This window comes from Streptopelia decaocto, assembly GCF_964273445.1.
Source record: "Streptopelia decaocto genome assembly, chromosome: 4".
Lineage (NCBI taxonomy): Eukaryota > Metazoa > Chordata > Aves > Columbiformes > Columbidae > Streptopelia > Streptopelia decaocto.
The window spans coordinates 44157344-44185030 of record NC_138658.1 but is presented as its reverse complement, the minus strand read 5'-3'; the positions used below and the strand labels follow the sequence as shown (position 1 = coordinate 44185030).

Below are 27687 nucleotides of genomic sequence, written 5' to 3'. Positions count from 1 at the left end.
AGAACAGATGCTTCCAGTTGCTTCTTATGTTACTTTATACCAATGGAAAATGTTAGGTCTCCAGAAACCTCAAGCAGAGATTTCTGTACTTAATGCATATACTTAATCTTGTCTTTTTGGTTGGGTTTATCAATAACCGTTAGAGAAAGCATTCACTGCAAATAATGTCTGTTAACTTCCCTTTATAGTAGTATACATTGACAAATCCCTGTTTTCAGGTGTGTGTGAAAGGGCCAAGTGTATTTCGTGGCTATTTGAAAGATCCAGAAAAAACAGCAGAAGCACTGGACAAAGATGGCTGGCTTCATACAGGAGATATTGGGAAATGGCTACCAGTAAGTGAACCTATGGCTGAAATGTACTTCCATAGTCATTAGCAGTGATTTAACAAACAAAATAAAAAAATGTGGTATTGAACATAATGAATTAACTGAAAGACAAGTAATGTTAGGAGGAGGGTAATTAATGTGTTTCTAGAACTAAAAAAGTGTTAGCAGTGCCAATCCTGAGGCACTATTTTACTGTACTAGTGTAGCATGCTTAAGCTGTGTAGATTGGTTTTTCACTTGAAGTGCCTCATCTGAGTGGAAGTTATTTCTGTCAACAGAATGGTACACTGAAGATCATTGACCGGAAAAAGCACATATTTAAACTAGCCCAGGGAGAATACATAGCACCAGAGAAAATAGAAAATGTGTATCTGAGTTGTGAAGCACTTGCTCAGGTGTTTGTCCATGGAGAGAGCTTGCAGGTAAGCGTTCTTCAGGTAATTTTAAAAAATAAGATGAGATTGCAGAAAAGAGTCTTCTTTTCCTTCTTCCCTTCACCTCAAACTTTAGGACTGAAATGTTAAAATTAACATTACACATATTGGTTCTGAATGCACTTTTAACTCCAGAAGTTATGTAACATGTTTGTGGATTTAGTTTCAGACCAGATAGTAGAGCTGGATTAATTTAACTGAGTATTAATGACTGTATGTAATTTGCTAACAGTGGCAGGGGGTTGGGGGCTGGAACTCACTTACAAAACACAACAAACCACTACAAAGGAAGAAAAAAAGAAAAATAAACACACAAAACCTAAGATGTCCGTTTTTTTTGCAACTGGATATTGAAATGTGGGTCTTAACAAGAGTAATTCTCTGAAGCACAAGCTTCTGAACTGCACTCCTGTATTCAAGTAGCAGAAAGCTGCTGACTTTACAGCAGGATCAGAACTGCTGTCCAAACCCTAACAACAAGTAAGAAATGTGTAGGAACTAGTGCTAATTTTAAAAGAAAAAATAAAAGCTTGACAAAAATTCCTTTTTAGGCCTTCTTAGTAGCTATTGTGGTACCTGATCCTGACACTTTGCACAGCTGGGCCAAGAAAAAGGGATTTGAAGGCTCATATGAAGAGCTATGCAAAAACAAGGTGAGTCATATCTGACTAAACAGTTAGCTGTTTTGCATCAGCGTTTGCAAGCTATACAATGTATTCCTGTATCCACAGGACGTCAAAAAACACATTCTGGAAGACATGGTGAGGGTTGGGAAAGAATCCGGTTTGAAGTCATTTGAACAGGTAGGATGCCAATAAGAACTGAACACATAATTCTTTAAAGTTTTCAGTACCAATCTAATACGACTGCAGAAACTGCAATCTGGAAATTTTTTAAAGTGATGGGCTTTGTTATGAGGCACACCTCAAATACTGCATTCAGTTTTGGGCTCCTCACTACAAGAAAGTCATTGAGGTCCTGGAGCAAGTTCAGAGAAGGGCAGTAAAGCTGGTGAAGGGTTTTGAGCACAAGAGGAGCAGCTGAGGGATTTGGAGCTGTTTAGCCTGGAGAAGAGAAGGCTGAGGGGAGACCAGAAAGGAGGCTGTAGCGAGGGGGGGTTGGTCTCTTCTCCCAAGTAACAAGTGATAGGACAAGAGGAAATGGCCTCAAGTTGTGCCAAGGGAGGTTTAGATTGGATATTAGGGAAAAATTCCTCATGGAAAAGGTTGTCAGGCATTGGAACAGGCTGCCCAGGGAAGTGGTGGAGTCACCATCCCTGGAGGTATTTAAAAGATGTGTAGATATGGCACTTAGGGACATGGTTTAGTGGTGGACTTGGCAGTGTCAGGTTAACGGTTGGACTTGATGATCTTAGAGGTCTTTTCGAACCAAAACAGTGTTATGATTCTCTGATGTTTGGGCAATCTTTTTAACAGCCTTGTCTATTCCCAGGAATGTTGCTTGGCTAGTAACTGTTTACTTGGCAGGTCAAAGACATCGTCGTGCACCCTGAAATGTTTTCTATTGAAAACGGCCTGCTGACACCAACACTGAAGGCAAAGAGACCAGAACTGCGAAAATATTTCCAGTCACAGATAGATGAACTCTATGCCAATAACAAAATGTAACTGAAGAGTGAGGAAGGTGGCACATGTCTGGTGTCTACTGTTGGCCTTCATATCTGTAATCTGACTACAGCAAACATAGGGAAGGAAACTGTGCAATCATTAACCTGTACAAAAAAGGGTACTTGCCATAGGAACATTGAAGAAATGGAACACTGCCTTACTGTCAAGTTGTGTTGCATACTGTTTTTATGGTGACCTACAATTTCCAAAAAGAGCCTTAACCAGAAATAGTAACTATATGTAACTTATTTAAGACTGACTTTGCCAAAAATGAGACTCTCCTTCACCAAGGAGCTAAGGTTTTCTTATTGACAGCATGTTTGCTGTCTGCAGTGTGTTTTGCAGTTGTCAATTCCACAAGGATTTGGCAGGCTTGAAAAAGCCTCTAAGTATCTTGTATCCCCTCAGAAGGATCACTTAATCCATTCAAAAAAAAACCAACCAGCCAGCAAAAAAAAGCCCCAGCCCCTACAGTTGTGTAGCTGGCATCACCTCTTGCATTAGTCCTAATATTAATGGGTAAGGCATCCAAATGTTGGGGTTTTTTTCTGTATCTGCAGCCAGTTCTGAGATGTACTTTTATCAGTTATAAGTCAGAACTCCACATAAAGGAAGACCAAATAATACAAGGTCCTGAGAGTAAGTCTGCGTGTGGTGGTTCTGCACTGAAAGTGTGGATGCAGTTAATTCAGCAACCGTCACCTTGGCTACATTAACACAATTCCAGAGTGGTGCCAGCCTTGTCAATGAACAGATCCCAACTCTGGCAAGAACACTAGAGACCTAAAATCAAAATCATTCAGGAGGCTGAGCTATGCTAACAGTCAGGTAAACACTGCACCTGTACTAGCCACTTGTTTCCATGTAATGAACATGTATTTTAAATGCATTTTTAAAAATGTGCCAGGTCCTCTATAAGCTTCTGACATAACCTTTCAGTTTTCTGTGCTTTATGTATGAGCCACTGAATAGCAAAATAGGTCAGGTAGAATGTTTTTGCCTGATGCTTTGCAGCAATTGGAAGTATTTATATACACCAACAGAGCTGTGTGGCACAGGATAGGTGTTTGTTCAGGGATAAAAACCTAATTCCCAGATAAATTACAGAATAACTAGTTACCTTTTGTTTGAGAAATCAGCAGAAATAAGCCTTATTACAGCATTAAGTCTTTTGCTATCCTTAACAGAGTTGTTTTTTCATTAGCATTCATTGCTGATTTTTGGAAACATGGATAAATGTAAAATATACAAGCACAACAAGGTTTGCACTAAGATTTGTGTGTGATTGTAATGCACTACTCTGTAGCATAATTTCATACATGTGTGCAATTAAGGTACACAAATCCAAGTCAGCTGTTAGAGCAGTAGTTTGTTACATTGGAATTCAAATGTTTGCGTAGTCTTGGCTATTTCTATGTTTTATAAAACCAAAACAATTTTGAAAACCAATGAAGGAAATCAAAATAAATATTTCTGCATTTCAACTCTGTGAAGTGTTTATTTATCAAGGGAAGATGCTGCTGACTAACAGCCTGAGGTGAAATTTGGTAATTCTGACAAGCTCTAAAACTCCACTGCCACAAACACACAACTTAACACAGAATAAATGCTGGTTGGTGACATCTCGCTTTTGGAAGGTAACTTTTTGCTTTGCTCTAATACTTGTGTATTAAGTTTTTGGCCAATGGGATGCTGTTACATCTAACTTGCACCATCAGTATTCTTAAACAAACAATCTTTTATTTTTGTCTTCAGTATGGTTTCTGACAGGCAGTATTCTTACCGTTGTCATAAACAACTCCTGAGTGAAATATGGAGTTTTCTTAAACTCTTATGGTGCTTTTGAGTGGTGGTGGTGGTAGTGGTTTTCCTTCTAGTTAGGTCATCATTGTCCCCTTCCTACCTTATACTGGGCGTCTGGCTTCAATTGGGGATATGGTATGAAAGATTTCATGGGCAGATTTATCAGACCAGGGTCGATGGAGCATCACGACCAAAACAATGTTTAGAGCTCAATGTTAACACGGATGTTATTGTGAAATAATAAGCCTGCTTCTGTTCCTAGCCATGGTAGTCTTTCTGAGTAATTTTGTGTGTTCCTTATACATTCCTTCCCTACTAAAGGAACTCTAAACCAAATATTTGTCACTTATTCAATATTATATTCAAGTATGTGTGTATGCTGCTTGGAAACGGAGTGAAGTAGCACTGTACCTCTCCTAAAGGAAGTGGCCAAGAGATGGGTGAGAGCTGGATCTAAGGTGTGTGTTCTTAACACTTCCCACCGAAGGCAGCTTTCTGCTGTGCTGTGTGGAGTCTGTACTACTGCTTCTTACCTTTGGCTCCTGGACTGCTAAGTGGGGCTGGGTGCTATAGCCAGAAAACTAGTAAGTACAAAGAGGCCACTTGTTAATCCCAAAGTGACGTTTTTTGTGCTTTATTTGGCTGGCAGAGGTGTGGGGTGAGGGTGGGCAGCAGGTGACCTGTAGAAGAGCACAGCCACCTGTGGATGAAAAGGGCCATTCCAACTAGTGAAGACTTCCGACAAATTGCTACATCTGCTGATCATAATTTAATTGCTGAGTAGCTAAATGCCAGAGAGCTAGAAGTTTTTAATCTGAATCCTGATTTTTTTGCACACTATTGCAGTAAGATTTGTATGTTTTGAATCAATTTGACTGCTGCGCATTTTTAACCTGAGATTTCAGGTTGTCTTTGCATAAATCATCTTATTTGGTGTTTTTTTTTTTTGTTTTGTTTTGTTTTGGGGTTTTTTTAGATAGGTAGGAAGTCAAAGATATGATGCCACATTGGCACAGCATCGGTTAATGAGAAAACATTGGGGTTTTTGTCATGTACTGTGTAAGGGAGATTAAAATAAAAATAAACCCAGTAGAGCACTGGACATGGAATTCTTCTGGAACACTGAATCCCCAATGTGCTACTGGTCAGCACGCAACCTGGGTACTGGAAAAAATGATTAATATTTGGAATGAGGAAACGGCTTTTCTCCTCTCGCCTCTTTAAAACGAAGAGAGGGCAGCTGCTGGTGTCACGCACCTTGGCGCTCCATTTTAAAATGATCAGTCAGCAGCAAAGGCGCTTCTACAAGCGGCCGCTCCTTCCTCCTGGCACCTGCCGGGGCCGCCCCAGGAGCGCGGCACCCCCCGCGACGGTCGCCGTCCGGACCCGCCTCTCCTGCCCGCCCACCCAGCGCCGCTACAGCTCCTCGGGCGCGGCGGGGAGCGACGGCCGGCACCGCGCCTGCGCCCGGGGGCGGAGCGGGTCTGTCCCGGCGGCCGCGCCGCCTCCGCCGCTTCCCCTTCCGGCGCTGCGCGGCCGTTCGAACCGCGGCGGGAAGGCGTCTGCGGGGGCCAGGCCGAGCGGCGGCGGTTGGGTGAGGCGGGGCAGGGACCGCGGGGGCCGCCGGTTCTCCTGCCAGGCGGCGGAAACCCCTGTTCGGGGCCCGGCCCGGGCGCTGCCTGTGCGGGAACAAGGCTGCCCTGCCCGGCTTCGCGCTCCCGGCGCTCGGGGGTCTCCTGCGTGAGGGAAACGGCAGCGTTGAAGGAAAAGTAAAGGTGTAAGTAGCGTTATGCGTTGTCTTGCTTTCTATTTTTAATACGTATGTCTGGTTGCTAACTTTTGTGTGCTACAGCGGGCGTCGGGCTGCTCTGATAAAGTCAGCTTCGCTGCTTTTGAAGTGAGTTATGCATAACACGTTGAATTAACAAATATTTCCCATTCTCTCCCAGGTTATCGAGATAGAGAAAGCAGATTTGCATCCAGGGCAATTTTTCAGTAACTTAATCCTCAGTTAGATATTTAATAGTATAAACTGAACAGTGAAATGTCCTCAAAGAAGAAAATGAAGATAACTCCCTCTGGAAATAAATTAAAGGTAGGTTTTTCTAGTTTGGGCAGAATTACAAGAGCAAGTGTTGTGCTGTTTTACTGTGACGCTGGCTCAGGAGGTGGATGTGCAGGTGTTAACATGGGGCCTTGCTGGGAACCGCTCTGCGGTCCCTGCTCCTGCAGCTTTCGGTGTGTCGGGGGGTTATTTTTTTATTTTTTAATTTTTTAAAAAATGTTAGGAGTAGTACATCATCAGGCAAACCAGGCCGTTAACTTTCAAACCTGACAGCTTAAAGAGAAAGCAGCTGATGTGTCTGTCCTTGCTACCATAGCAAAACTCATGAGGCGCTGCCAAGTGCTGGTAAAAGTAAAAGCTCAGGAATTTGGTTGCTTCTTCTTGTAATTCCCTTTCCATGCACACACGCAAAGGAGTGAGGGTATTTACTGCCACACTTAAGGTGTGAATGACACGTTGACAAATGTTTCATAAACTAATGCTGTTCTACACTTCTGCTTTACAGAAGTGTCCAAGTAATACTCGACTTATAAAATCTGCCATTTATAAGAAGCTACAGACAGATTTTCATTTTTTTGAAGTGCAAATCATTAGATTGAACGGCATGGAAATTCATGTAATACAGAGGTGTAAGAAGAATTATTTTAATGCCTGAAAAGGGCCACAGGTCATGGAAATTAGATATTAGACTGTTGTAAAATTAGATACTAGACTGTTGTAAGATTTTTAAGCTTATACACTTAGTTTTATAAAATAAGACAAAGGTGATGGTACAGTATGGTATCAAGTAGCAGAATACGTCAGTTTTTTACTATCACTTCTCTTAGGAGAAACAAAAACCATAGCCTGATGAAAAAAACAAATGCTTCAAATGCTTTATATCATAGCTCTGTAGTCAGTATGGTCTAGGTTAAATGTATTTCTAGTCAAATGTTCTTGAAATTCATTGTCGTATTGAATCTGTTTTACACTTACAAAGCTGGGTGAACCAGCTGTTAATTTCATGCCCAGCGGGGTACGCAAAGCCGGCTCCCATCCTCACCGGAAACTGTGTCCACTTGAGGAACCAGATGTCTCAAGGATATTGAAGGTAGCGGAAGCAAATCACCTTGAGGAGATCAATGATTCATTTGGTGAGTATTAAAATCAGTGTTATTTAATGTATGATTTTCCTGAACAAACCACATGGGCAAAATATTTCAGTGCTTACCTAGGAAAAGGTTTTGTTTCTTTGCTGGAGAGGATGCATGGCAGCAAGCTTAGACATTCACAGGGATGTTGTTTTACTGAAAAAGTAACACCACAAAAACACACTGGTTTTGATGAAACATTAAAACCACTTTCATGCCGCATATGGGACTTGTGCAATGAGGCCTCCCTATACTGGAAGATAAATAGGTTAGATGGAATAGGCACCTCTGTGTGGAGTTCTCTTATTAAATATATATAACTCTTGTATGTAAGTGTCAGTAAGAAAAATATTTGAAAAAATACGTAATTAGAAGTTGTAGAGAAAATGCTAAGAGCCTTTTCCCAGCTGTAGTATTTATTGCTCTAAAGAAATAATGGAAATCTATCTATAACTACTAGGAACAGCATTGAAAATGAGCTATAAAGAACAATATAGCAAAAGGACTGTCATAATGGAAAGTCTGCAAAATAAAAAGCTCTTCTTTTCCTCACTTCTGTGGTCTGTGTTAAAAACTATTAAAAGGATGCCCACCAATACTAATGTAAGCTAACAGTAAGTTTTTGTGGCAACGTGCTTGGAAAAGAAATATTTACCATGGAAGGCAGCCTAAAAGCTTTACGTTCTCAGATTCACAATGTATTCTGGTAGCTACCTTCAAGAATTCTACATTTACAGACTTTCGGTAGCACCTATAACTGTCTTCTTACAGCAGCCAATAAAGCAGTGAGAAATCCGTATTAGGGAAAAAAAAGGTAACATTTAGAAAGCAGTTGTTTAAATGTATAGGAGATTGATGTATGCCATAGCAAAGAGAGACTTTAAATAAACTGTACAAAATGTTTTGCTTGCTATATGCCATACACACATGCTGAGCTTTCATGCACCTTTAGTTTCGGTTTGTAAAGAAATAGCAGGTGGATGAGTATAGAAACTATGAAGCTTTTCACTGTATAAATTTTTCCTAATCCTCAAATAATACTTGTAAGGAGGCTTGCTCTGTACTAGTGAGCAAAGCACCCAAGTTCTAAATGCTGAATGGCAGGCAGTGGTGCCGTGTCCGTGCTCTTTGCCTAAGCAGGTGGGAACAGGTTTCACAGGGCTTGTTTTCTGCTCTTTGCAGAGCACCCTTTGCACAGCACCGCTGTGGATGCCTATGGAGAGGAGCAGTCACCGAGCGGGTCACTGGGTCACGTTTCGGCTCCACAAAGGAAAAATGCAGAAAGAAGGTCCGGTGAAAAAAATAATTGTTGGCACTTACGTTAATCTTCAGATTTTTAGATTAGATGGGAAAAATGTTGTGTTTGTCAGGTTCCCCGAGCTGCTTATTAAACAGATGCTTTAGCTTAAGACTTCCCAGGTGAAAAACCAAAAGACTAATTAAGGGTGAGGAACATGGGAAAGAAATGGGAGAATGAATTAGAGTCTGTCTTCTGTAAGCAGTATATTGATTAAAGTACTTACTATATTTTTATAATATGAAAGGATTTTAAAATACCTCTGTGAGGTATTAGTTCTGCAAATGTTGGTGTCTTTAAAGATAAAAGGCAGAAAAATTGAAAAATAAATATAAAACAGTTAAGTTATATGTAACAAAAAAAATTACTTAAATAAAGCTTTTAAAGCAAGCTTTAGCATGTTTCTTCTTTGTTAGATCAAATTTGGTTTAAATCTGAAATACTTACTTGAATGAAATAGCCAGACAATAACAGTACTTCCATGAGACTATTATTTATTAACCCTGCCCACCACCAAGAAAGCTGCCTCTATTCCTGCTAAAATAATCTCAGAAATAATTTTGTCTGTTTCAAAGTTCCTGCTCAATACAACGCGGCTATCCCAGCGGTCAGCTAGTAATAGATTGCTAAACCGTTGTTAGTTTTGCTGATGAGGCATAAAAATTCTGTTCCCTTTATATGCCATTTGCAACTTTTTATGTAGTCTACTTAGGAAGCACAAAGTAAATGGCAAAGCAGTACAGAACGTTCCCCAAAACACAAGATTTTGTTTTGTATATGGTTGAAGGTCATTCTTTCTCAGTGTGTAGTGAGTTTACACGTGGATATTTTTATTTTCCTAGTAAAGAAATGCATAGCTCAAAAGCGTCTGCCAGTAATGTTCAGAAATTCAACACAGCTGATCCTGAAGATGAATCCCTTACAGAGAATGTGGTACAGAAGAAGTTGCAGGTCAGTTTAAATTTAACTTAACTTCATGTTGTGCCTGCATTAGACAGGGGGGAGAGGAAGAGCTTTCATTTGTTTCTCACTACTGCTGTAGTACTTAATTGTATCTGAAGTCATTAATCCTCCAAGTATTCCTGTGAGATGGCCCAGTGAAATGCTTAAAGGAACAGTTGTCATGTCAACAGGGAACACAATAGCCAGGTGTTCCTGGATCCTGTTGCTCATTTGGGAGTGTGTTCTTTCCTTCTTTCAGATATCTTCTTCATATCTGGAATATGTCTTCTTAAAGAATGGCATATTGTAGTAAAACATACTTATGCCATAACTGGATTTTTCATTGATAAAATAGATTTTAGATACATATTAGAATCAAACAAAAACCACTGTAATTGTTACTGACATTTCAGTCAGGAAATGCCTTCCTGCATTCTACCTAAATGCCATAACTCAGAATTTTAAATGAGCGAACCTAGGGTGGTGGCGGTGGGTTTTTTTTTTTTAAGTTAATCTGCTTTTTATATGACAGAAGGCTCTGAATGCAATTCAATTCCAGGTGAAGAAGAAGCAGCCTTTAGAGGAGAACATGTCAGATCCTCCTGGTAAAGTAGACCTTTCAAAACTCCCGTGTCTCTTTTCCTCATTCAAAATGAATGCTTTTCCGTAATTCAGTTGTTTTCATTTCTGTTATATAGCAACATCCTGTGTCTAGAAATGGGAGGTCTTAATTTCAGTTTTGGTCTAGACACTCATTAGCAATGGTTGAGGACCTGGTGTGCCACCCAGCTCCAATCCCCATGGTTTACAACCCTGGACTTGCCTGTTACTCCCCTGTAGGGGTAAAGCACTGGTGTGTGTTGTCCCTCGCACGCAGCCCGGTTCCCTTTGGAGGGAAGCTCAGCTCTGAGTGCGGAGCTGTGTGATGCTTCAGTGCACCCCTTGGTCTGGGTGCCTGGAGCTCCAGCTGTGGGGCAGAGGTTGGGATGCCGCTGACTCACAGCGTAGGCACAGCTGTTGGCACAAGGACCTTTGAGATTGGGAGCTTCGAGGTCATGGCATTTTTCAGTAGAGAGAAACTGTTTCTCAGCTGTCATGTTGCTTCCTTTGAACGGTACCCTGTCACATTCCAGTACTAGATTTACATTTGGGAGTGTGTGAAGAAACATAGTTTAACTTTTTGTGGAATTCATTAATAACGCAGTTGCAAAGTTTAAACAAACATTTGTATATACCTTTTTTTTGAGGGTTATATGATATTAATACAAAACACATACAAATATGATCTAGCCATTCTTGAGTCTTTGAGAATGCAGGTTGCCCAAACTCAGGCTAATAGTTTTTACAGCACAGTACACTGTGTAGTATATCAGTTGGTTTACTAACATGCTCCTGGACTTGCTTGAAATGATGAAGGATAAGAAATAAGTTGTATATGATTGATCATCCAAACTTCAAAGTGTTGCCAGGTAAGTCTATCACAGTTGCATCATCAAAGACAGATGAAATAATTCATATATCCCTCTTCTCCAGCTTAATATTAAAATTTTCATAACTTTTAGATGGTTGTTTTAATGGTGACCACAATAACTTTGTCATTATTTTAGAAAACATACCTGAATTGTACAATGCTTATCTTTATTCTGTCTTTTCAGCTCATAGCCCACTTTCTGTACAGGTTTGGTGTCCCAAAGATCTGAAGAGATCTGCTAGAGATATTACAGAACTGGATGTTGTTCTTACTGAATTTGAGAAGATAGCAGCAAATTACAGGTAAATATTCAGCTTTCCTATGGCTGAGTATTCAGTTTTAAAACCGAATTACCTGCATTTTTGCTAATGGGCTGCCCTTTAGGCCATGCAGTATTGCATGGTTTTACTTTAATTATTATTAGGTTTCTGTGATACAAATATTTTTTCATATGTGATCTTGAGGTGGTCTCTGGGGATTTGATATTTTTCCAAACATAAGAACAACACATCTCAGCTGATGTTTTTCAATGTAGAAATTAAACTGTTGCTAGTACACGAAAGATCCGTAGTGGCCTGTGCTACTAGCTGCTTAACATGGTGTTTTAGTCATTACTCAAAGGAATGGTTTTTGGATGCAATTTCTCCTTAACTAACCCAAATGGGTTGTGTTTTGTCCCTCTGACTTCTTCAGGCAAAGCATAGAATCAAATGTTTGCAGACAAGCCATCAATAGCTTCTGTTCTGCTTTCACAGACAAAGTCACAGATCTTGTAAGTACACCGTAAATAAAAACAATTTTGTGGTAGTGATTGTAGAGCTGTATATTACATTGTAGTAAAAATATGTATGGTTTTATATTGTCCTTTACACATTCATTTTATGAGACTATATTTTCTATCTCTTGTTAAATAATACACAAAATCAGTTAGTTGTGTGTAGCTTATGATTTGCTGCCTCTTTGCTTGATTTTCTTTTGACTAATGATAATTGCCTTTAGATGGAACACTGCTGTCATGCAAGAACAATGCAAAATCATCGGCTCTTAAGAATAGGGAAGCATATAATAATCTTGAAGTGTTTTCCTATCTAAAGCATTATGTAGTAAAACTGTCAAGCTGCATAATTTGAATAAGCACACAGTTATGTAAAACATTGTTTTTAACAGCTTGTGGGCTGGATTTTTAAAGGGTTGACAATTTAATCTCTATACTGTGTCTCAGTGACACTTGTGTAGAGGCCTGACTATGGCCTCTAACATACTTCAGGAAAAATCACCCTTTTTAATTAATAGTTTGAACCTAACAGTAAAAAGCTTGTTAGCTTGGAAGGCTGAGAATTATTCTTACTAATTACAACTAGTAAAATAAACTCAGGACTTTGTGAGAGTTATCTTAAGTACAATGGATAAGTACTAAAGCTATATTTTTAAAATTACTAGATTTATGTGTTTTATATGAAGTTATAGAAAAGTTAAGCTAGGTAGTATTACACTAATTGGTACAAGGAGTATTACTTGCACTAACTGATGCAAGATTCTTGCAACTGTGTTTTTAGGAGGATAAGGATGAAATTAAGATCCATAGTAAATCTGTAATCCTTCTTTTCCTCTGTAGATAGTGGAAGTCCAGGAATTAAAGAATATGAAGAAAAAAAATGCTAAGGTAAATACATATCTGAAAGACGTGCTGTCATTAGACTGTGCAGCATACAGAGGTGAGCATTGGAATTTGAAAAAGTTGACTTAAAAAAGAAAATAATCCACAAAAAAGTGTATTGTACTACAGAACCAACTGCACAAATAGAGAATAGAGGTTGTTTTTTAATGATCTGAGGAAATATGATGGCTTGCAAACTCCATACATATACTGCTGTACTGGTGTAAGAAGGAGGAGTACACATTAGGATGTACCTGTGTGTGTGAATTAGTCTTTAATGAGCACTGATGAAGCCTCTGGAGAGACAATTAAATATTGAGAGCTATCCTTCAAGAAACATCGATGAGTATAAAATCTAAGAGGGCAGCAAGGACGGTGACCTGTGAGGGCAGAATTGGATTGTTCAGTCTGAAGGAGAGCAGTCCGGGGGAGCTGCGTTCCCTACATAGATGCAAGCCTGTTGTTCAGGGGCAGACAGTTCCTCTGCTCGTTCAGAGTGAGCAGTAATTGACTGAAAATGCAATGGAGTGTCCACAGGAGGAGGAACTTGTGCATTGCAATGCTTTCATCAGGTGAAGCCCTGCAGTAGAGATATTTATGTAGAGATATTAGGCACTGTCTGCCAGAGGCTTTCTGCCAAGATTAACCTCTTCTGCAAAATTTTTGGTGACAAAATAGTTTTTAACAAGTCAAGAGAGAGCTTATTCTGAGAGGCAGCAATTTTGTGCTGAAGTCTTGTTAGTTTGAAGTGATATGGTCTGCTATTCTGCATGTAAAATGAAAATTGCAATAAACATATAGCATTCACAGCCACTCAGTTACCCTTATTTTGCCTCTTATGCATTTGTTTAAAATCAGATCTTTAGGTGCTAAATTTATATTTTTTTTTTAATTGGATGTTGTACTAAAGACAGCTTAATTATCCTTAGTTCTTTATTTATGGCAATGATACTGAGCATACATTCATATTTCTCTGCATTTTTCAAACAGAAACAAAGAACCTGCCAGAGTTGATCATGTTTGCATTTGAAATGTCACAAACTCCTATGCTTGTAAATCCAATGTTCCTTAAAATAAATTTTTGATGGACATCAGAGTTTGACACTTTAAAGTTCTTTAAAATGTCTAAAATATGAATTTCAAATAAGGTCTGGTATCTTGGAATCGTCCACACCCAGAATCAGAAGCATAAATCTCAAAGAAAAAAAAAACAATGGCATTTGAGTTGTTTGCCTTTGAAGTTACAGAAACCGTTTCAAATACTTTCCTCACTATTTCGCTATTTATTTCAGGTAATGACAAACATCAAGAAGAAAAGGCAGCAGCTGTTGCAACTCAGAGAAGAGCTCACTCGGTATGTTTGTGTTGATGCACAATAATAGCCTGAAGAACTTAAGAAGTCTGGTATTTGTTAGCCGAGAAGTTAAAGTAACTTTTTTGTTATTTTATTTGGTTTTAATAGTTTGACCATTTTAAGAAAGCTTTGCTGCAACACTATTAAATGAAAATGGCTGCTGGTGTTCAGTTTTTGGAGTGATGATTTAACAGATTAAGCCCTTCAGTTTACTTAGGCGGAGGTGTATCGAGTTTGTAAATCCCGAATGTGCTTCAGCGTAAGCACAGAACACCTCAGCCTGTGCAGAAGCAGAACATCGGGTACTTAAGAAACTTCACTTGAAAAACTCAGGTGCTTGAGAAAGAGTGGCTGTATTGTCAGACTCACTAAAAGTGAGATGTGGAAAGAAGTTCGGGATTTTTTTGTGGATTTGGAACTGTGCTCCTGTTCAAATAATATGCTCATTGTTCTGATTAAATAGTATATTATACTAACCTATGCTTTGTATTTCTGACCAACATTTCCCTTACGTCTTCTTCAGAGGAAATATGTTCATAGTTACTCATGAAATAAATATGTAGATACAGTCATCAAAGCCTTGATCTTTTTCAGAGCTGAACCACAACTGATAAAACTACAAAGAGAATATAATGAGATAAAAGAACGGAAATCTTCCTTAAGGCAAGCAACTGCATTACTTACTGATTTAAAGGAGCTACAGCAAGACTGTCTGGATTATAGAGAGAAAAACCCAGAAGAAAAATTGGTAGTAAGTACATGTTTTGTGTTTCTGAACTGTTCTGGATAAGCCCCTCCCCTTTTGTTTTCCTGGACTGATGGACATTTCTGTTAATGTTTACTTACATTGACTAGCAATATTTTGTTCATTGTCTTTGTGGCAGCAACTGGAGAATCACTGCTGCAACAACACTGCAGTACCTGACTTGGTTTTTTGGTTTTGTTAGAAACAAAAGTATTTCAGAGAGGATTTGGCTACCTTGCTGTCTCTGTCCAGGAATTCAGAGGACATAGAAGAGTAACGTTTGTCCTCAGGCCTGACTTTTTTTTTTAATAGAAATTGAAGAAAGATATACAGTGAGAAACAAGAAATCAGTTTTTGTTGTTATTTTTCAAAGGTAGGGAAAGCTCTGGTACTTATATGTCCGTTCTGTAAGGTAGTTAATGCAAGGAACAGTGCTTGTATTCCATGACCAGATTAATTTATAGTCTTAGAACTCCTTCCCCTTTTACTGTGGCTTATGACCTGGTGTGGTGTTTTCTGTTGGCAATGCCACGTGCCCACCATGTGTAAGGAAATCCTGCCATCTCAGAAGACTCTCTAATGTTGGCTCTTCTTCACTTTTAAGAATCATGATCATAAAGATACATAAGCGATTTTTTTTTTTTCCAAGAGTTCAAAATGTTGCTTTGTGGTTTGATTTCCTTAACAACAGTATGGAACTTCCAGCCTACCTGCTCTTCTGGTGGAATCACGGAGAATTCTAGGAGCAGAAAGACACTTTGAGAACATCAATATGAAACTGGAAGAGGCTCTAGATGTACCAAGAGGGAAGTTATCAAACAAATGTTAAGTGCATTTTAATAGACTTCTCAACATTCTTTAGGAACAATTATTAAAATGGACAGTGCTTACATCTTGTTTAATTGTTGCTGCTCTATTTTGCTTCAGTGTTTAAAAGAAGGCAGTGACTTTATCAGTGATTGTAGCTTTCTGCTGTCAAATAGTCTGTGTAAGAACTTAATCAGAATGTCAGTGAAATTAATGAAGTAGCAATTCCACTTAAAGTACTAAAACTTTTATACACACTGTTTAACAATGCTGGTTTTTAATCTTAGGCTATGAAAGTAATATATATTTTAAAAAAAGAACACATAGACTTTGCTTGAACTAGTGATAGATCTCTTTATTAATTTGTATTTGAAATAAATTTCCTCCCATTTCTGGAAGTAAAGAAATTTATTTTACTTGTCTTATCAGTAAAACTTAGAAATATGGCTAACAAAATAGAAACCGCACAGCGGCGAGTGTTAAAAGTGCTAAACTTGGAGCAGCGTTCCTAATGAGTTTTCAGGCCCATACTCTTCAGCACCTGTGTAACTGTCCATGATCTCCTCGTGCCAGCTGATGGTCATCCAGTTATGAGGATACTGGTTTGGTACTCAGGTCTTTGTGTCTTACAGCTCTGGAAGAGCATTTTTGAACTACATTGCAGTGTCCTTCCCAGAAGACGTGTGATACACAGATACTGTTAAAGCAGATTTTGTTGCTAGTGGTCTGTTTGCTGGCCAAGTCTGTGGTTAGCTGCCCTCTTTGCTGCAGGTGTCCTGTCTCCCTAGAGCTTCCAAAAGAATTTCATCAGGAATTCCTTCCATGGCATCACTCAGACTATCATTTGCAGCTTCAGCGAGTTCCACATCTTCAGTAGCTTCTAGGAAACAGGCATCATCATTTGCATCGTCCCACTCACTGTCTGACAACAGGAACACTTGAGACAAGCTTTCCTCTAGAGATGTGGAGCTTTTTGACAAGTCTGAATCATTAGAAGGTGGTTTTACTTCTGTGTTCCCCCTTTCATCCATTAGTGTATGCTCTTCTTCCTTTTAAAAACAAGAATACTATTTATTTCATATGAAAATGGCTTTCATGCCTTTTAACTGCTCAGCTATGAAAGTTTGAAACTCATACTGTCACATATAATGGATACTACAGAAAGCTGGCCAATGAGACAGATTTTCCAGCACCTTAATTTCTAGTCATGTTAACCTGTGGAAGCCTATTTTAACAGGAATAGAAATTTCCTGGTTTTATAGCAAACTACAACTACTCTGTTGTATACAGCTTCTTAGAATAATACAAGATCAAAACTAATTTTAGTGGCTGTTTAAAGATACTATCAGGATCTGAAAATTCAGTTAAATTACACTTTCTACAAAATTTAATAGATATTGATAATTTGCTTATTGATAATTAAGCTCTGCTTAAGCACAGCTTAATGTGCCATTCTGCAGTATGAAATTAAAAAGTTGCAAAGAGGCCAACTCTTATTGCCTACTCAGTGGGAAAACTACTATGTTCAGGATTTAGAATCTAGGTGCAATATCAAGTCAGTTTAAATATTCTACCCAAGTGAGTAAAAACTACTTTAATAAACTAAAGTGAAATCAAGTGAACTTCAAGTTTGAGGGTCATGGACTTAAATTTGACTCAGGTGTTGTTCCAGGAGCACTTCTATTTTATCTGGCCTAGCAGAGCAGAGCTTAACTTGGGCAGTTTTTCTGTTCTGCACCTGCAGTGGTCTTATGGTTCATGCACTGAACTGCTGTTCAGACCAAACGAGAAGAAAATCTTTAGTCCTGGGTGAAGTGAGGCTATTGAAGTGAATTAGCTTTATCTGTGCTGACAGTTTTTGTGCTAAATGTGCTGCTGGAGAACTTAAAAATGAATATATGGAGCTACTGCACGAGCACAGCTGTTATAGGGAGCTGTTCTATATGAGCATGACTACTGTATGGAGCTCAAGAGACTGCATTAGCAGGGATTTTCAACAATTTCCAGAGACAGATTTACTCACAAAAACTTTAGCATATTGAAAGGACAAAAACATACCTCTTTGAAAAGAAAAGGGAGACATATCCAAGGTGGTAATGGAAAACCTAAATCAAATATATGGCATTAAAGTTAACATTCCAAAAAGCATTAAGAATAATTGCTTTGAAGTCACAGAATACATACTTTGTGATTTGAAGTTTTTTTCTCTGCAGACTGGATCATGACACTTTTGATACCAAACTTCCTTCTTTAGATCTACGAGAATCCTGAGGAGGAAATAATTTAGTTTATAGTAACAGTACATAAATGAAGTGAACACATACAGTAAGAAACTCTGACACTAAATGAACAGGTTTTGTTTGTCCCCATCTATGGATATTGCTTTTGTACTCTGACATAGTTATTACATATTTGTTTTGTACAGTCTGTTAGGTTTTTTTTTCAATAAACTTCCAAATTCCTAAGATAAAAATATATTTATTTTAAGACTAACATTTGAAAGTGAACTTCAGTCAACTTCATTACATTAAGCTTGGAAGAAGACACTGTTGAAGTAAGATTACTATATGGGACGTAACTGTAAGATAAGACTTTGCTGCTGCTGCTGCTGTTACAGATTATTTCATTACAGAACCCAGATAAAATCACTATTTCCTGTCAGCTGCTTAGACAGGCCGGCTTTTTCAGCTGTGCCTTAGAAACACGAGGCTTCAAGCAACTTGCTTGAGAAACACCAAGTTCATCTATGGCATAGTGGCTTTTTATACCTGTATTTCTCAAAACCACATTCCTTATCTTTCGGTTATTTTAAATGTTATGTAGCATTATTTTTCAGACAAAAAAAATTCTGCTAATGATCTACTGCAATTCTAAGGTCATCTAAACCCTCTGACTCTTCAACACTTATTTTGCTAAAACTATGAGTCCAGGTCTTTGAAGGGTCACTAGCAAAACTCATCTTGACTCAAGTGGGGGCAGGTTTGTCATTTTAATAATATAAGAATGGAATTTAAAATATATTGTAAAGGAATTTAAAAGTGATCTGTTTTCTTTATTTCTGTTTGTTCAGCTTCCTAGCTAGGAAGCATCATAGTGCCACTTAATAACTTTAACATACTCTGACTTGTATGTTAGCATCTCTAAGCATATATTTTAAATAGCATGAAGATTACTTCACAGAGATAACAGTTTTTCAGGATTTTTATAGAATAACAGTTGAGCAGGAAATAAATAAAGCTGTTTTAAAGTTAATTATTAAAGAACATACATTATGTTGTTACTTTTGTGAGCTCTTCCAATATTTTCACACCAACGGTAACCAACAATATCATATACAAGTAGTTCTTCTAGAGAGAAATAATTCCATCGTCGTATACCTGTGGGGAACAAAAAAATAATTCTTTAAAAATACTGCTGCAAATATTATTTTGTAAACAGTAAAGTGGTCTTTACCTCCTTGCACCCCATCTTTATTAACCAAAGAACGAACAAAATGATCAACTTCTGGATATGGTGAATCCTGATAACCTTCCATGAAATCTGTTGAAACAAAGGCCACAGAACCATACTGTTACTGGTTTTGTCGTTGTAATATGTAATTGTTACATGTTATATAGACCACAGACAGAAAATATACAAGAATCACACCAAATCCTTAAATAAAACCAGGGATAAATCTAACGTTAATTTCCTGTAGATCTTTAAACTGCATTCCCCCCTCTGCCACAAGGTACAGAGGGAACTGGAACAAAGCATGACTGGGAGCGGGAGTTGGGGTAAACGGAATTCAGGTACTGCAGAGCATCCCTCGGGACGGCTGTACTCTGCCTCCTGCAGACAGCTTGCTGAGGAAAAGCTCACCTAGAGGTCATCAGGTGTGGAAGTCATAGTACATCTAATTTAAGAGTACTTTTTTCTATACAGTAGAAAGGGCTTGCGGTACCTCTACTGCTTCTGGGAGTTTTACTGTTGAAAAAAGCAGACACTTTTCTCTCCTCCCCTGAAAAGCCAGATGACAGAACTTTGGTGTCATCCCTTATTCTGAAAAGAGAATACCAAGGAAAATGTGTGATTTTTACAGCATAACATAATATGGTATAATGTAACACAGTCCTGGGCAACCAGCTGTAGGTGGCCCTGCTTGATCGGGGGGGTTGGACCACAGAAACTCCAGAAGCCCCTGCCAACCTCAGCCTGTGATTCTGTACCTTTCACAAGCCCTGTAGCACTTTCTCTTCTCATTTTGCTGTCTTCCCCTGACTTGTACCCACAGAGGACCAGGTTTCCTCCTCCAGAACAACAAAATTTGGTTCCTGGCAAAACTCCCAAGATCCAGGCATTTAAAGACTGTTGGTCCACTGTACTGCTCTACTATTCCTTGAACAATATTTGCTCTAGGTATAATATTTATGCTTATAGACCCTTGAAAAGCTTTCATTTTCTTTTTTCTTTACTCTCTACAATGAACTGCTTTGCTGTATGACGAGCTGGGAGCCAGACAATCACACAGAATTTCTCATCCATATTTATGACAGACTCAGCTGATACCTGTGGTCTGAACACACCACATGAGTTACGCTCTGGGGCTACTGGCATCAGCTCAGGATAATGAACGTGTCAGGATATAAAAATTGAAGTCACAACAAATATGTTTTGAATAAAAAATATTATACGTAATATACCTATGCATGTAACATTTTAACCTTCTTTCTGCTGAAGTAACGATTAGGATCATCTTAAGATACAGTCAGTGCAGGACAAGATATGTCAGACATTTAGCTTAGATACAGAAAACTTGATTATTATATGTACCAGTATCCAGCCTAAGGAGGTATATGTAGTATCAAATCGGAAATCTGTATGCAGGTAAACACGTATAAAAATCCTTTAATTTTTTTTATCATACATCAAAATATTTAGACTCTCTGTAGTTAATTGACAGTATTTCATTTTTCCTTTCAGAACTGTACAGAATCCAACCAAACCTAATAATTACTACATTTTTGCATTTTGAATGTGTATAGAGAAATGAGGCACAACTCAGATGCTGCACCACACGTTCTGTGTTCTTTCAACATTTGAAAGTAGGTTAGGAAAAAGAAAAAAGAAAGAAGTCCAAAGAAATATTTTCTCCAGAAGAAGGAGTTCTACTGGGAACTCCTAAATTACACTGTAACAATGTCTCATGAAATAACTGCCCATTGATAGCTGTCATTTGTAACTGCTGCAGGAAAAAAAAAAAAAAAAAAAAAAAAAATCACTAAAATCAATATTTAAAAATATGATCAATTCCACTAGAATTAAAGATTTACCTAATGTTGCAGATCAATGAGGAAAGAAAATATGCTTCTTCCAAGGAAACATTCTCTTCACAGTTAGGGACAAACTTATTATCCTCTGCTATCTTCAGAATCACATTTTTTCCTGCTTTTGATGATTTATACATCCGGAAATTTCTATTCTTTGTATAAACGCCTACAGGAAAACAAATATTTCTTAACATAACAATGCTGGCTAGGATTTAAGATACTTAGCACTTCTAAATTAAACAATTTTCCTTAGACCCAGCTAAAGGTCTAAGAAACGGACAAAAATTCTTGCTGACTTCACTGCATCTCCCACAGAAGAAACGCAACAAAGCAAGATCAGGCCCACATGTACATTTTTATGTTACCAAAGAATTAAGAAACACCTCTACAAACGCATTTTAATCATTTTGACATTATCATTACTAAATGTTTCTTCAGCATAAAAAAAAAAATGGTGCTTTCACGTTATCTGTGTGAAATACAGCTGAGCATAAAAAGCTGCACAATTATTTTAACCAGCAAGTACTTCATCAAACTTCTGGGGTTCTGTGTACCAGACACCACTTCTGTGTAGCACACTGAAGTCTGCCTCAGGAAAATGTAATTCCAATCTCAAAACCTAACCAAAAAAAATGAACAGGCATTGTTAGACATTGCTTAGTCTAAGAATGCATGGAGGATGTTACGTGTTATTTGCGGGTTTCATGAAGAGAAAGGAATTAAAAGATCTCACACAGTGAGAACGTCACATCCCTTTCTATCATTACAGCCTCATGATGTAACTCTTAATATCAAAATAGCTGGAATAATGTCTTCCAAGATTTGAGCTAAAGTGTGTAACATAAATATTGAGGATGGTTAATTTTTGGGGACTAAAATCAAATCCTTAAAAGGTGAAGTGACACAGTAAACAATTTCTTTTTCTCTAATTTCCATTCACAAATATGCTTGAAGGAATTTTGAACAGTAGGTGCAAAGTAATCCTTCCGAATCAGGAATGGAGAAGCCTAATAGAGGCCCAGCTGTGGGGTTATGTTTCAACAAATCAGACACACTGGAGAGGCCAGGAATAAAACTGATTCTGAATTCCAGGAGAAGAATGTGAAGGAGTGGGGGTTCTTCAGAGAAGTCCGAGGAAAAAGATGATACACAGTCCTCAAGTACATATACTGCGGCTGTATAAAAGTATGCTCAGCTATTTTAATTTCACTAAAAGAGCATAAAAAAAGCAGAGAAACCAGATACGGGGATGGAGAAGGGTGGAACTTTCAAACTTTTACTATGGGTGTTGTGCTCCTAGAGATTTTAAGCATTTTAATACCATGAATACTCTAAGCACAACTGGGGCATGAAGTGCCCAACCCTAAGTTTCTATTATTCTATCATTAAAACCTAACAACTGCCAGCCCAAACAGGTGAAGAAGGCTCAGTTTGTACGTGTAAAACAATACAGAAGGCCACACCTTAAATACTTGTTCCATAATTAAGCAAATTCTAATTCAACTGAAATAACAAAAATGCAATACATACTATACTCTTTTAATCCAAACACGAGCACTATGTCCTTAGGAATAAAAGAGAGTCTTGTGTGGCTAGAGTTTCTTCAAACTTCAGAACAAAATAATGAGATTTAGTAATACAAGAAGTTCCATGGACCAAGAATCTAAGCTTTCTTTAAAGTGCCACATTTATCATGGCAGTTTCAGCACATACTGTATTTGGTTTAAATTCTGACCATAGGGACAACAATAAGAACACTGTTGTTCTTACTGCCTGTAATCAAAGATGAAGCAACATCTCATTTCTTATCCTTTGCTGCATCCCAAAGATGTTTAAAAGCACATCTTATATTTACCTAAATCCACAAAAAGTTGCTTGTCTCCTTCTTTGTCATTTACTATTAGAAAGGAAAATTCTGAATTTTCTCCCTGGTGTGCTGTTTCCACGTCCTTTGTTTCGCAAGCAACAGCTGGCCAGCCTTTGGAAGCACCTTCGACAGCTGTGAGGTTTTTAAGAGACCCATCTAATCCAACTGCTTCTGCAGAACACTGGGAAACACATCCAGCTCCTTCTGGAATCACAACTGCAGCTTCACTCTCCATCAGCCTTATGGCAGGCTGCAAAATGGTTCTCACAAAGTTACCTTAAAAACAAACAAACAAACCCCAAAGCAGATTACATCATTTATGAGTCAAGAAATAACTTATTTAAATGTCTTTTATAAAATGTAGCTTGATTTAATATTTAAAGTACCACTCAGTAGAACTCTTCAATACACGAATAAAGCATTCATATAGCTTTGCTATTACACACCTTATTTTTTTAATCCAATCACAGGTAGTTTTTACTCATTTAGCTGAATATTGTTGTAATACTTAATGACAGCACACAATGCATTAACAACCTCAGATTTAGGATGGTGAAGAGCTTCTGATTGTCCCTCTCACTACTGCTTTCCTTAATTTCACTGTCAGAATGATTAAAAAGTTTTGCTTGCAGCTCCATGGTATATTAACTGATATAAGAGTTTGACCAGGACCTACTCGAACAACAAATCACTTCTACGAAAGTATTTTGTAATGACTTTTCAAACTCCCAGTACTGTAATGCAACTCCTGTTGTACTCCAGACTCTGCTAAATGGTAACAAAAGCAAGACAGACAAATGAAAACCATGGCCAAATTACTTGCAGAGAAAAAGAAAATAAATATAGTTGTGGAAAAAAAAAAAAACTGAAGTGGAAGGAATGCTGGCAAGGAGGATTCTGCAGTTGTTGGCTGAAGCTTCAATGAAAGAATATGAAATATGGGTCTTCCTATGCTACATACCAGCAGTGAATCAAGCAGTGAATCAAGCGTTAATATCACCATCTTCATCATTCGTTACACTACTGCTGAGGCACACGAATGATTCATAGTCATAAGAAGGGTTTTAATCTTCTGTGTTCAAATATGCACACAGAATTTCTGCAGTTTATAACAAGAGTTACTTGGATTTTCAGTTCAGGGAGAATATCTACCTATTTCAGAACTGAAGTTTATTTCAAATACCATAAAAGATAAAGTATCTTTAAAAGTCCTGGTTGACAGCGCTTTTGTGTGTGTGCAGTCTCAGAATAGCAAGGTTTTTGTCAGTGAAAGATGATTTGGGGAGTTAGTTCTTTATCATTCACACACACCTTTGTTTTCTCTCTTCCTATTTCTTCTAACTGGTCAGACGTGGGAACTGAACCCACCATTTCACACTCTTGATTCTTGACTACATTTGATATTTTTCTATTTGGGATTTGTCAACTGTGTAGATCAGTGTCAATTAACTGATCTCCACAGCTTTCCTGTGGACCTACATGGCCTCCTGTGCTTTCTTACATGCACTGTGAACTGAGTCCCTGTATTTTAACTAGTAACTGATTCCAAGTATTATATACTAAATGTTTTTAGTCATACTTAATTTTAAGCCCATGCACTTTGTGCATGACTCCTGACATAAAATGCTTATGAAACAGTGATAGTTCATAGTCTAGTTTATCCCACATAAATACCACTAACTCATTTTAAAGTAATTGTTGTTAGATAGAACACCACAATGATGAATTTAAAAAGACAACACTTCAATGTGTCTGAAAAATATATTAACCCTCTTAAGTTTGATATTAGATAAAATATTTTATCACCTCAAATAATATATGTATTTCATAGAGATTCTGTGAAATTATGAAGTTATCTGCATCATTAGTTATTTACTACAGAAGAGTAGTTCGCACAAAGTACAAAGCAAATAGGCTTTAAGCCAGGTTTGTCAAGCAGGTTACTAAAATGCATTAATGAAAAGCCTGGAGTGTTATATTATTGGTAACATGTATGAATCTAACACTGATATTTACATATCTCAATTATTTAAAAAAATCAATTTTTTCGGCGACTTCAACATCTTGTTGAAAAGGCAAAGGCAGAACATGAATACACAATCTCTAAATATATTTTAAGTCTGACAGCAAACACGTCAAATTCATGTCATTGCGGAGATGCAGAACACTTAATTAATGGACTAGAATAAACAGATCAAGCTTCTGCTGAAAGAACTGACTAATCTAATTTAGTTGTCAAGATCACAAGCTAAAATTGCTGTCATACCGAATTATTTATTATCCATGTATTACTTAAGAGTTTTACAGTGGCAGAGGAGCTAAAGGCCATAGTTTTGAACTAAAAATTGCAGTAATCCCATTTAAGTCTTTGGGGCTTTTAGCTGTTATCACAGTGTCATGCAAGAAATAACTGCTCTGTGTCATGCTTGTGGCTGGAAGCCAATATTATAAGTATTTCCTTATAACTTTGACAATCTACTTAGCTTGCCATGTCAGCTACTCCTCAAAAGGTTTAGGGACAGACATTCCACTGCTCCTAAGAATGAGATGTAGGTGCTTTAATGTTAAAAAAAAGCTGGAAAAAAATGGTTCTGAGAAATCCTATGGCCTCTTTGTGTTGAAGTAAGGATCTGAATTTTGGCCTGAAGCGATGTTTAAGCCATGAAGCACATGCATATATTAAAAATATTTGGGAAAAAAAAAGCTGTACATGCACGCAAGCCTACAAGATCCAGTCTCTCCTTACAGTTTGCTCTGCTCCTCCAGCTGTTCATGCTGACAAGACCTTTTGTAGATGATTCCTCAGAGCAACACAGAACACGTGTCAACCCCACACAACTTCGATCCAACAGTACGTGTTCTCCCCATGAAATAACAAGACCATTCAAAAGGAAAAAAAGATTTTCTGTAATGCTGTACCGGGCTAGAAAGAACTCTAGCACTGTGTGATGTACTAAAAGCAAAGAGCCCATCTCCGCTGTGCTCTCTATAATCCCCTGCTAGGACGTACACAGCGCACAGTAAGAAGCTACTTAAAAAACACAGGGGGTATAAAAACCAAGAAACATAGTATAATCTTTACTCAAGACTTCAATGAGGGGAGATACAGACCTAGAAAAAAAAGGTAAGGGTGAGAAAGGAAAAGTAAGATTGGGCATGAAGACAGTCAGACACATGGTGACCGAGCAGACAGCGGAATAAAATCAGGAACCTGAGTGGGACCAAAATTATGAACACAACATCCTCAGTTCTTCCTGTTCTACAGCAGTGGAAACCTAGTAACAAAGCACAGCATTTCTTGCAACTCTGCTGCTATTGTCACAGCTCCTCCTGAACACAAATGGTAGAGCTAAATGTCACCAATCTAAATTTCATCGCTTCTACTAACCCATGAGAATATCAATACAGTACTCTCTAACAGCATTTCTGCTTCCTCTCCGTCACCCTATTTGTTTGTTTGACACAAAGGCAATAAGGAACAAGGATTACAAAATGAAACACTCAAATATTAAGAAATTACAAAACCAAGCCTGCAGGTGCAATTTTAAAAGACCCAAACTTCTGCATTTGTAGGTTGATACAGATTTTAATTCCACCACTGGTCAAACTGTTTTCCATCAGTTCCTGCTTCACTCAGACAAAACTCAGCTGATTTTCTATTGCACCCACATTGTTCAAAGTAAGTCTATAAGCCTGCTTCACTGCACAACACAGAGAATACAGATACAAGGAGAAATTATGAATTTCAACATGAACTTAATGCTCACCACTGGCACCTCAGTGCTTCATAACCAGTATTTTTAAAGAATGTTCAAAATACTTCTGTGAAGAGGTGTTATTGTACTTATCTTTAAAATGGAGTCAAGAAAACCCTGAACTGGCAGTTATTTGTGTTGGAGTTGCCATATCACATGAAATCCTGACTTATAGCAACAAGTAAAATTACTTTCGGCTTTTTATTAATCATGTTTATGCACAGATGGTTTTAAACCATCTTTGTCCTGCCTTTCTGACCCTGTGCTGAGCACAAACCAACAGTATTAAGGCAAATAATCTTGGCTTCAACTGTTAAGACTGACATTAAGCTGAAAATTAAGGAGCCATAGTCATACTGTAATATAATTTTCAAGGCAAAAGTCAGTCTTGCCAGTAGTTTCGTAAATAAAACATATAGGCACAAAAAACTCACATTTTTGCAAACACATATGCTAATTATAGAAAAAGAAAGTAGATGAGTTAAGAAATAATGAGTTTCAATGAAACAGAAATAAGTAGTCACTTCTGCTAGGAATACATATTTGTTTCCACATGTAATTCCATTAAAATAAATATTAAAATGTGAGATGACACTTTACAAAGTAAAACCCTCACTTTTATTTCTAGGTGTAAGAGAAAAAACCACTTACCAACATGAGTATTATCCTTAAATACAGTTTTCTGGGGTAGAAATATTAAGTGTCGACTGAATTTTTCATCAGTACTGGAATCTAAATTCAAGACATCTTCGGCTGAGCAATTTACATCATAAAGTTCTTTTAATTTTTGGCTGACAAACTGAAATGATAAACATTAATTAGGCTTTCTTCCCCAAACATTTTTAATAGTGGGATCTATGAAATCTAACACAAATGCAGATTCTACAACTTCTTTTGAGGTTTTTTTACTCATTTTGAGTATTTAATTCAAACTAACTCATAACATCACAAATTTGACATAGACTATACTTCCTGAAATAAGCAAGTCACTGAATATACTAACAGTGATAAGCTGAGCAGATTTTCAGTTTTTCAGGTCAAAGTTTAATTTAGTGGCTTTATCTTCTGTTTTATTTTCCATCACAAAGCAGTTC

At 37.8% G+C, this 27687-nt stretch overlaps 3 protein-coding genes across 16 annotated transcripts in view; 2 read left to right on the top strand and 1 right to left on the bottom strand.

Annotated features, from left to right (window-relative positions):
- ACSL1 (acyl-CoA synthetase long chain family member 1) overlaps nucleotides 1-3875 on the top strand; it is a 42052-nt gene extending 38177 nt beyond the window's left edge. For both annotated transcript variants that reach the window (XM_082051884.1, XM_082051885.1), the window contains exons 17-21: nucleotides 219-335; nucleotides 608-751; nucleotides 1315-1416; nucleotides 1495-1566; nucleotides 2251-3875. In XM_082051884.1, coding sequence (XP_081908010.1) covers nucleotides 219-335; nucleotides 608-751; nucleotides 1315-1416; nucleotides 1495-1566; nucleotides 2251-2391 — 576 coding nt within the window. In that variant the 3' untranslated portion in view covers nucleotides 2392-3875. The remainder of the gene's footprint in view (nucleotides 1-218; nucleotides 336-607; nucleotides 752-1314; nucleotides 1417-1494; nucleotides 1567-2250) is intronic.
- Nucleotides 3876-5668: 1793 nt separating this feature from the next.
- On the top strand, nucleotides 5669-15747 carry CENPU (centromere protein U). 2 transcript variants are annotated; one of them, XM_082050998.1, is made up of 12 exons: nucleotides 5669-5971; nucleotides 6144-6289; nucleotides 7239-7392; nucleotides 8572-8677; nucleotides 9529-9637; nucleotides 10161-10233; nucleotides 11284-11401; nucleotides 11793-11871; nucleotides 12715-12762; nucleotides 14049-14110; nucleotides 14705-14861; nucleotides 15547-15747. In XM_082050998.1, the coding sequence occupies exons 2-12, from the start codon at nucleotides 6239-6241 to the stop codon at nucleotides 15682-15684; spliced, it is 1095 nt and encodes a 364-aa protein (XP_081907124.1). In that variant the 5' UTR covers nucleotides 5669-5971; nucleotides 6144-6238; the 3' UTR covers nucleotides 15685-15747. The 2 variants fall into 2 exon arrangements, with proteins under 2 accessions (XP_081907124.1, XP_081907125.1); XM_082050999.1 differs by having other exon boundaries at nucleotides 5672-5971; nucleotides 10188-10233.
- Nucleotides 15748-15901: 154 nt separating this feature from the next.
- The window catches only part of PRIMPOL (primase and DNA directed polymerase), an 18516-nt gene continuing 6730 nt past the window's right edge, over nucleotides 15902-27687 (bottom strand). For 11 of the 12 annotated variants that reach the window (XM_082050989.1, XM_082050987.1, XM_082050994.1 and 8 more), the window contains 9 exons: nucleotides 27245-27392; nucleotides 22827-23114; nucleotides 20975-21137; nucleotides 19606-19703; nucleotides 19116-19202; nucleotides 18931-19039; nucleotides 17847-17929; nucleotides 17721-17767; nucleotides 15902-16711 (listed from right to left, as the gene is read on the bottom strand). In XM_082050989.1, coding sequence (XP_081907115.1) covers nucleotides 16412-16711; nucleotides 17721-17767; nucleotides 17847-17929; nucleotides 18931-19039; nucleotides 19116-19202; nucleotides 19606-19703; nucleotides 20975-21137; nucleotides 22827-23114; nucleotides 27245-27392 — 1323 coding nt within the window. In that variant the 3' untranslated portion in view covers nucleotides 15902-16411. The remainder of the gene's footprint in view (nucleotides 16712-17720; nucleotides 17768-17846; nucleotides 17930-18930; nucleotides 19040-19115; nucleotides 19203-19605; nucleotides 19704-20974; nucleotides 21138-22826; nucleotides 23115-27244; nucleotides 27393-27687) is intronic. The other variant, XM_082050988.1, reaches the window with a different exon arrangement.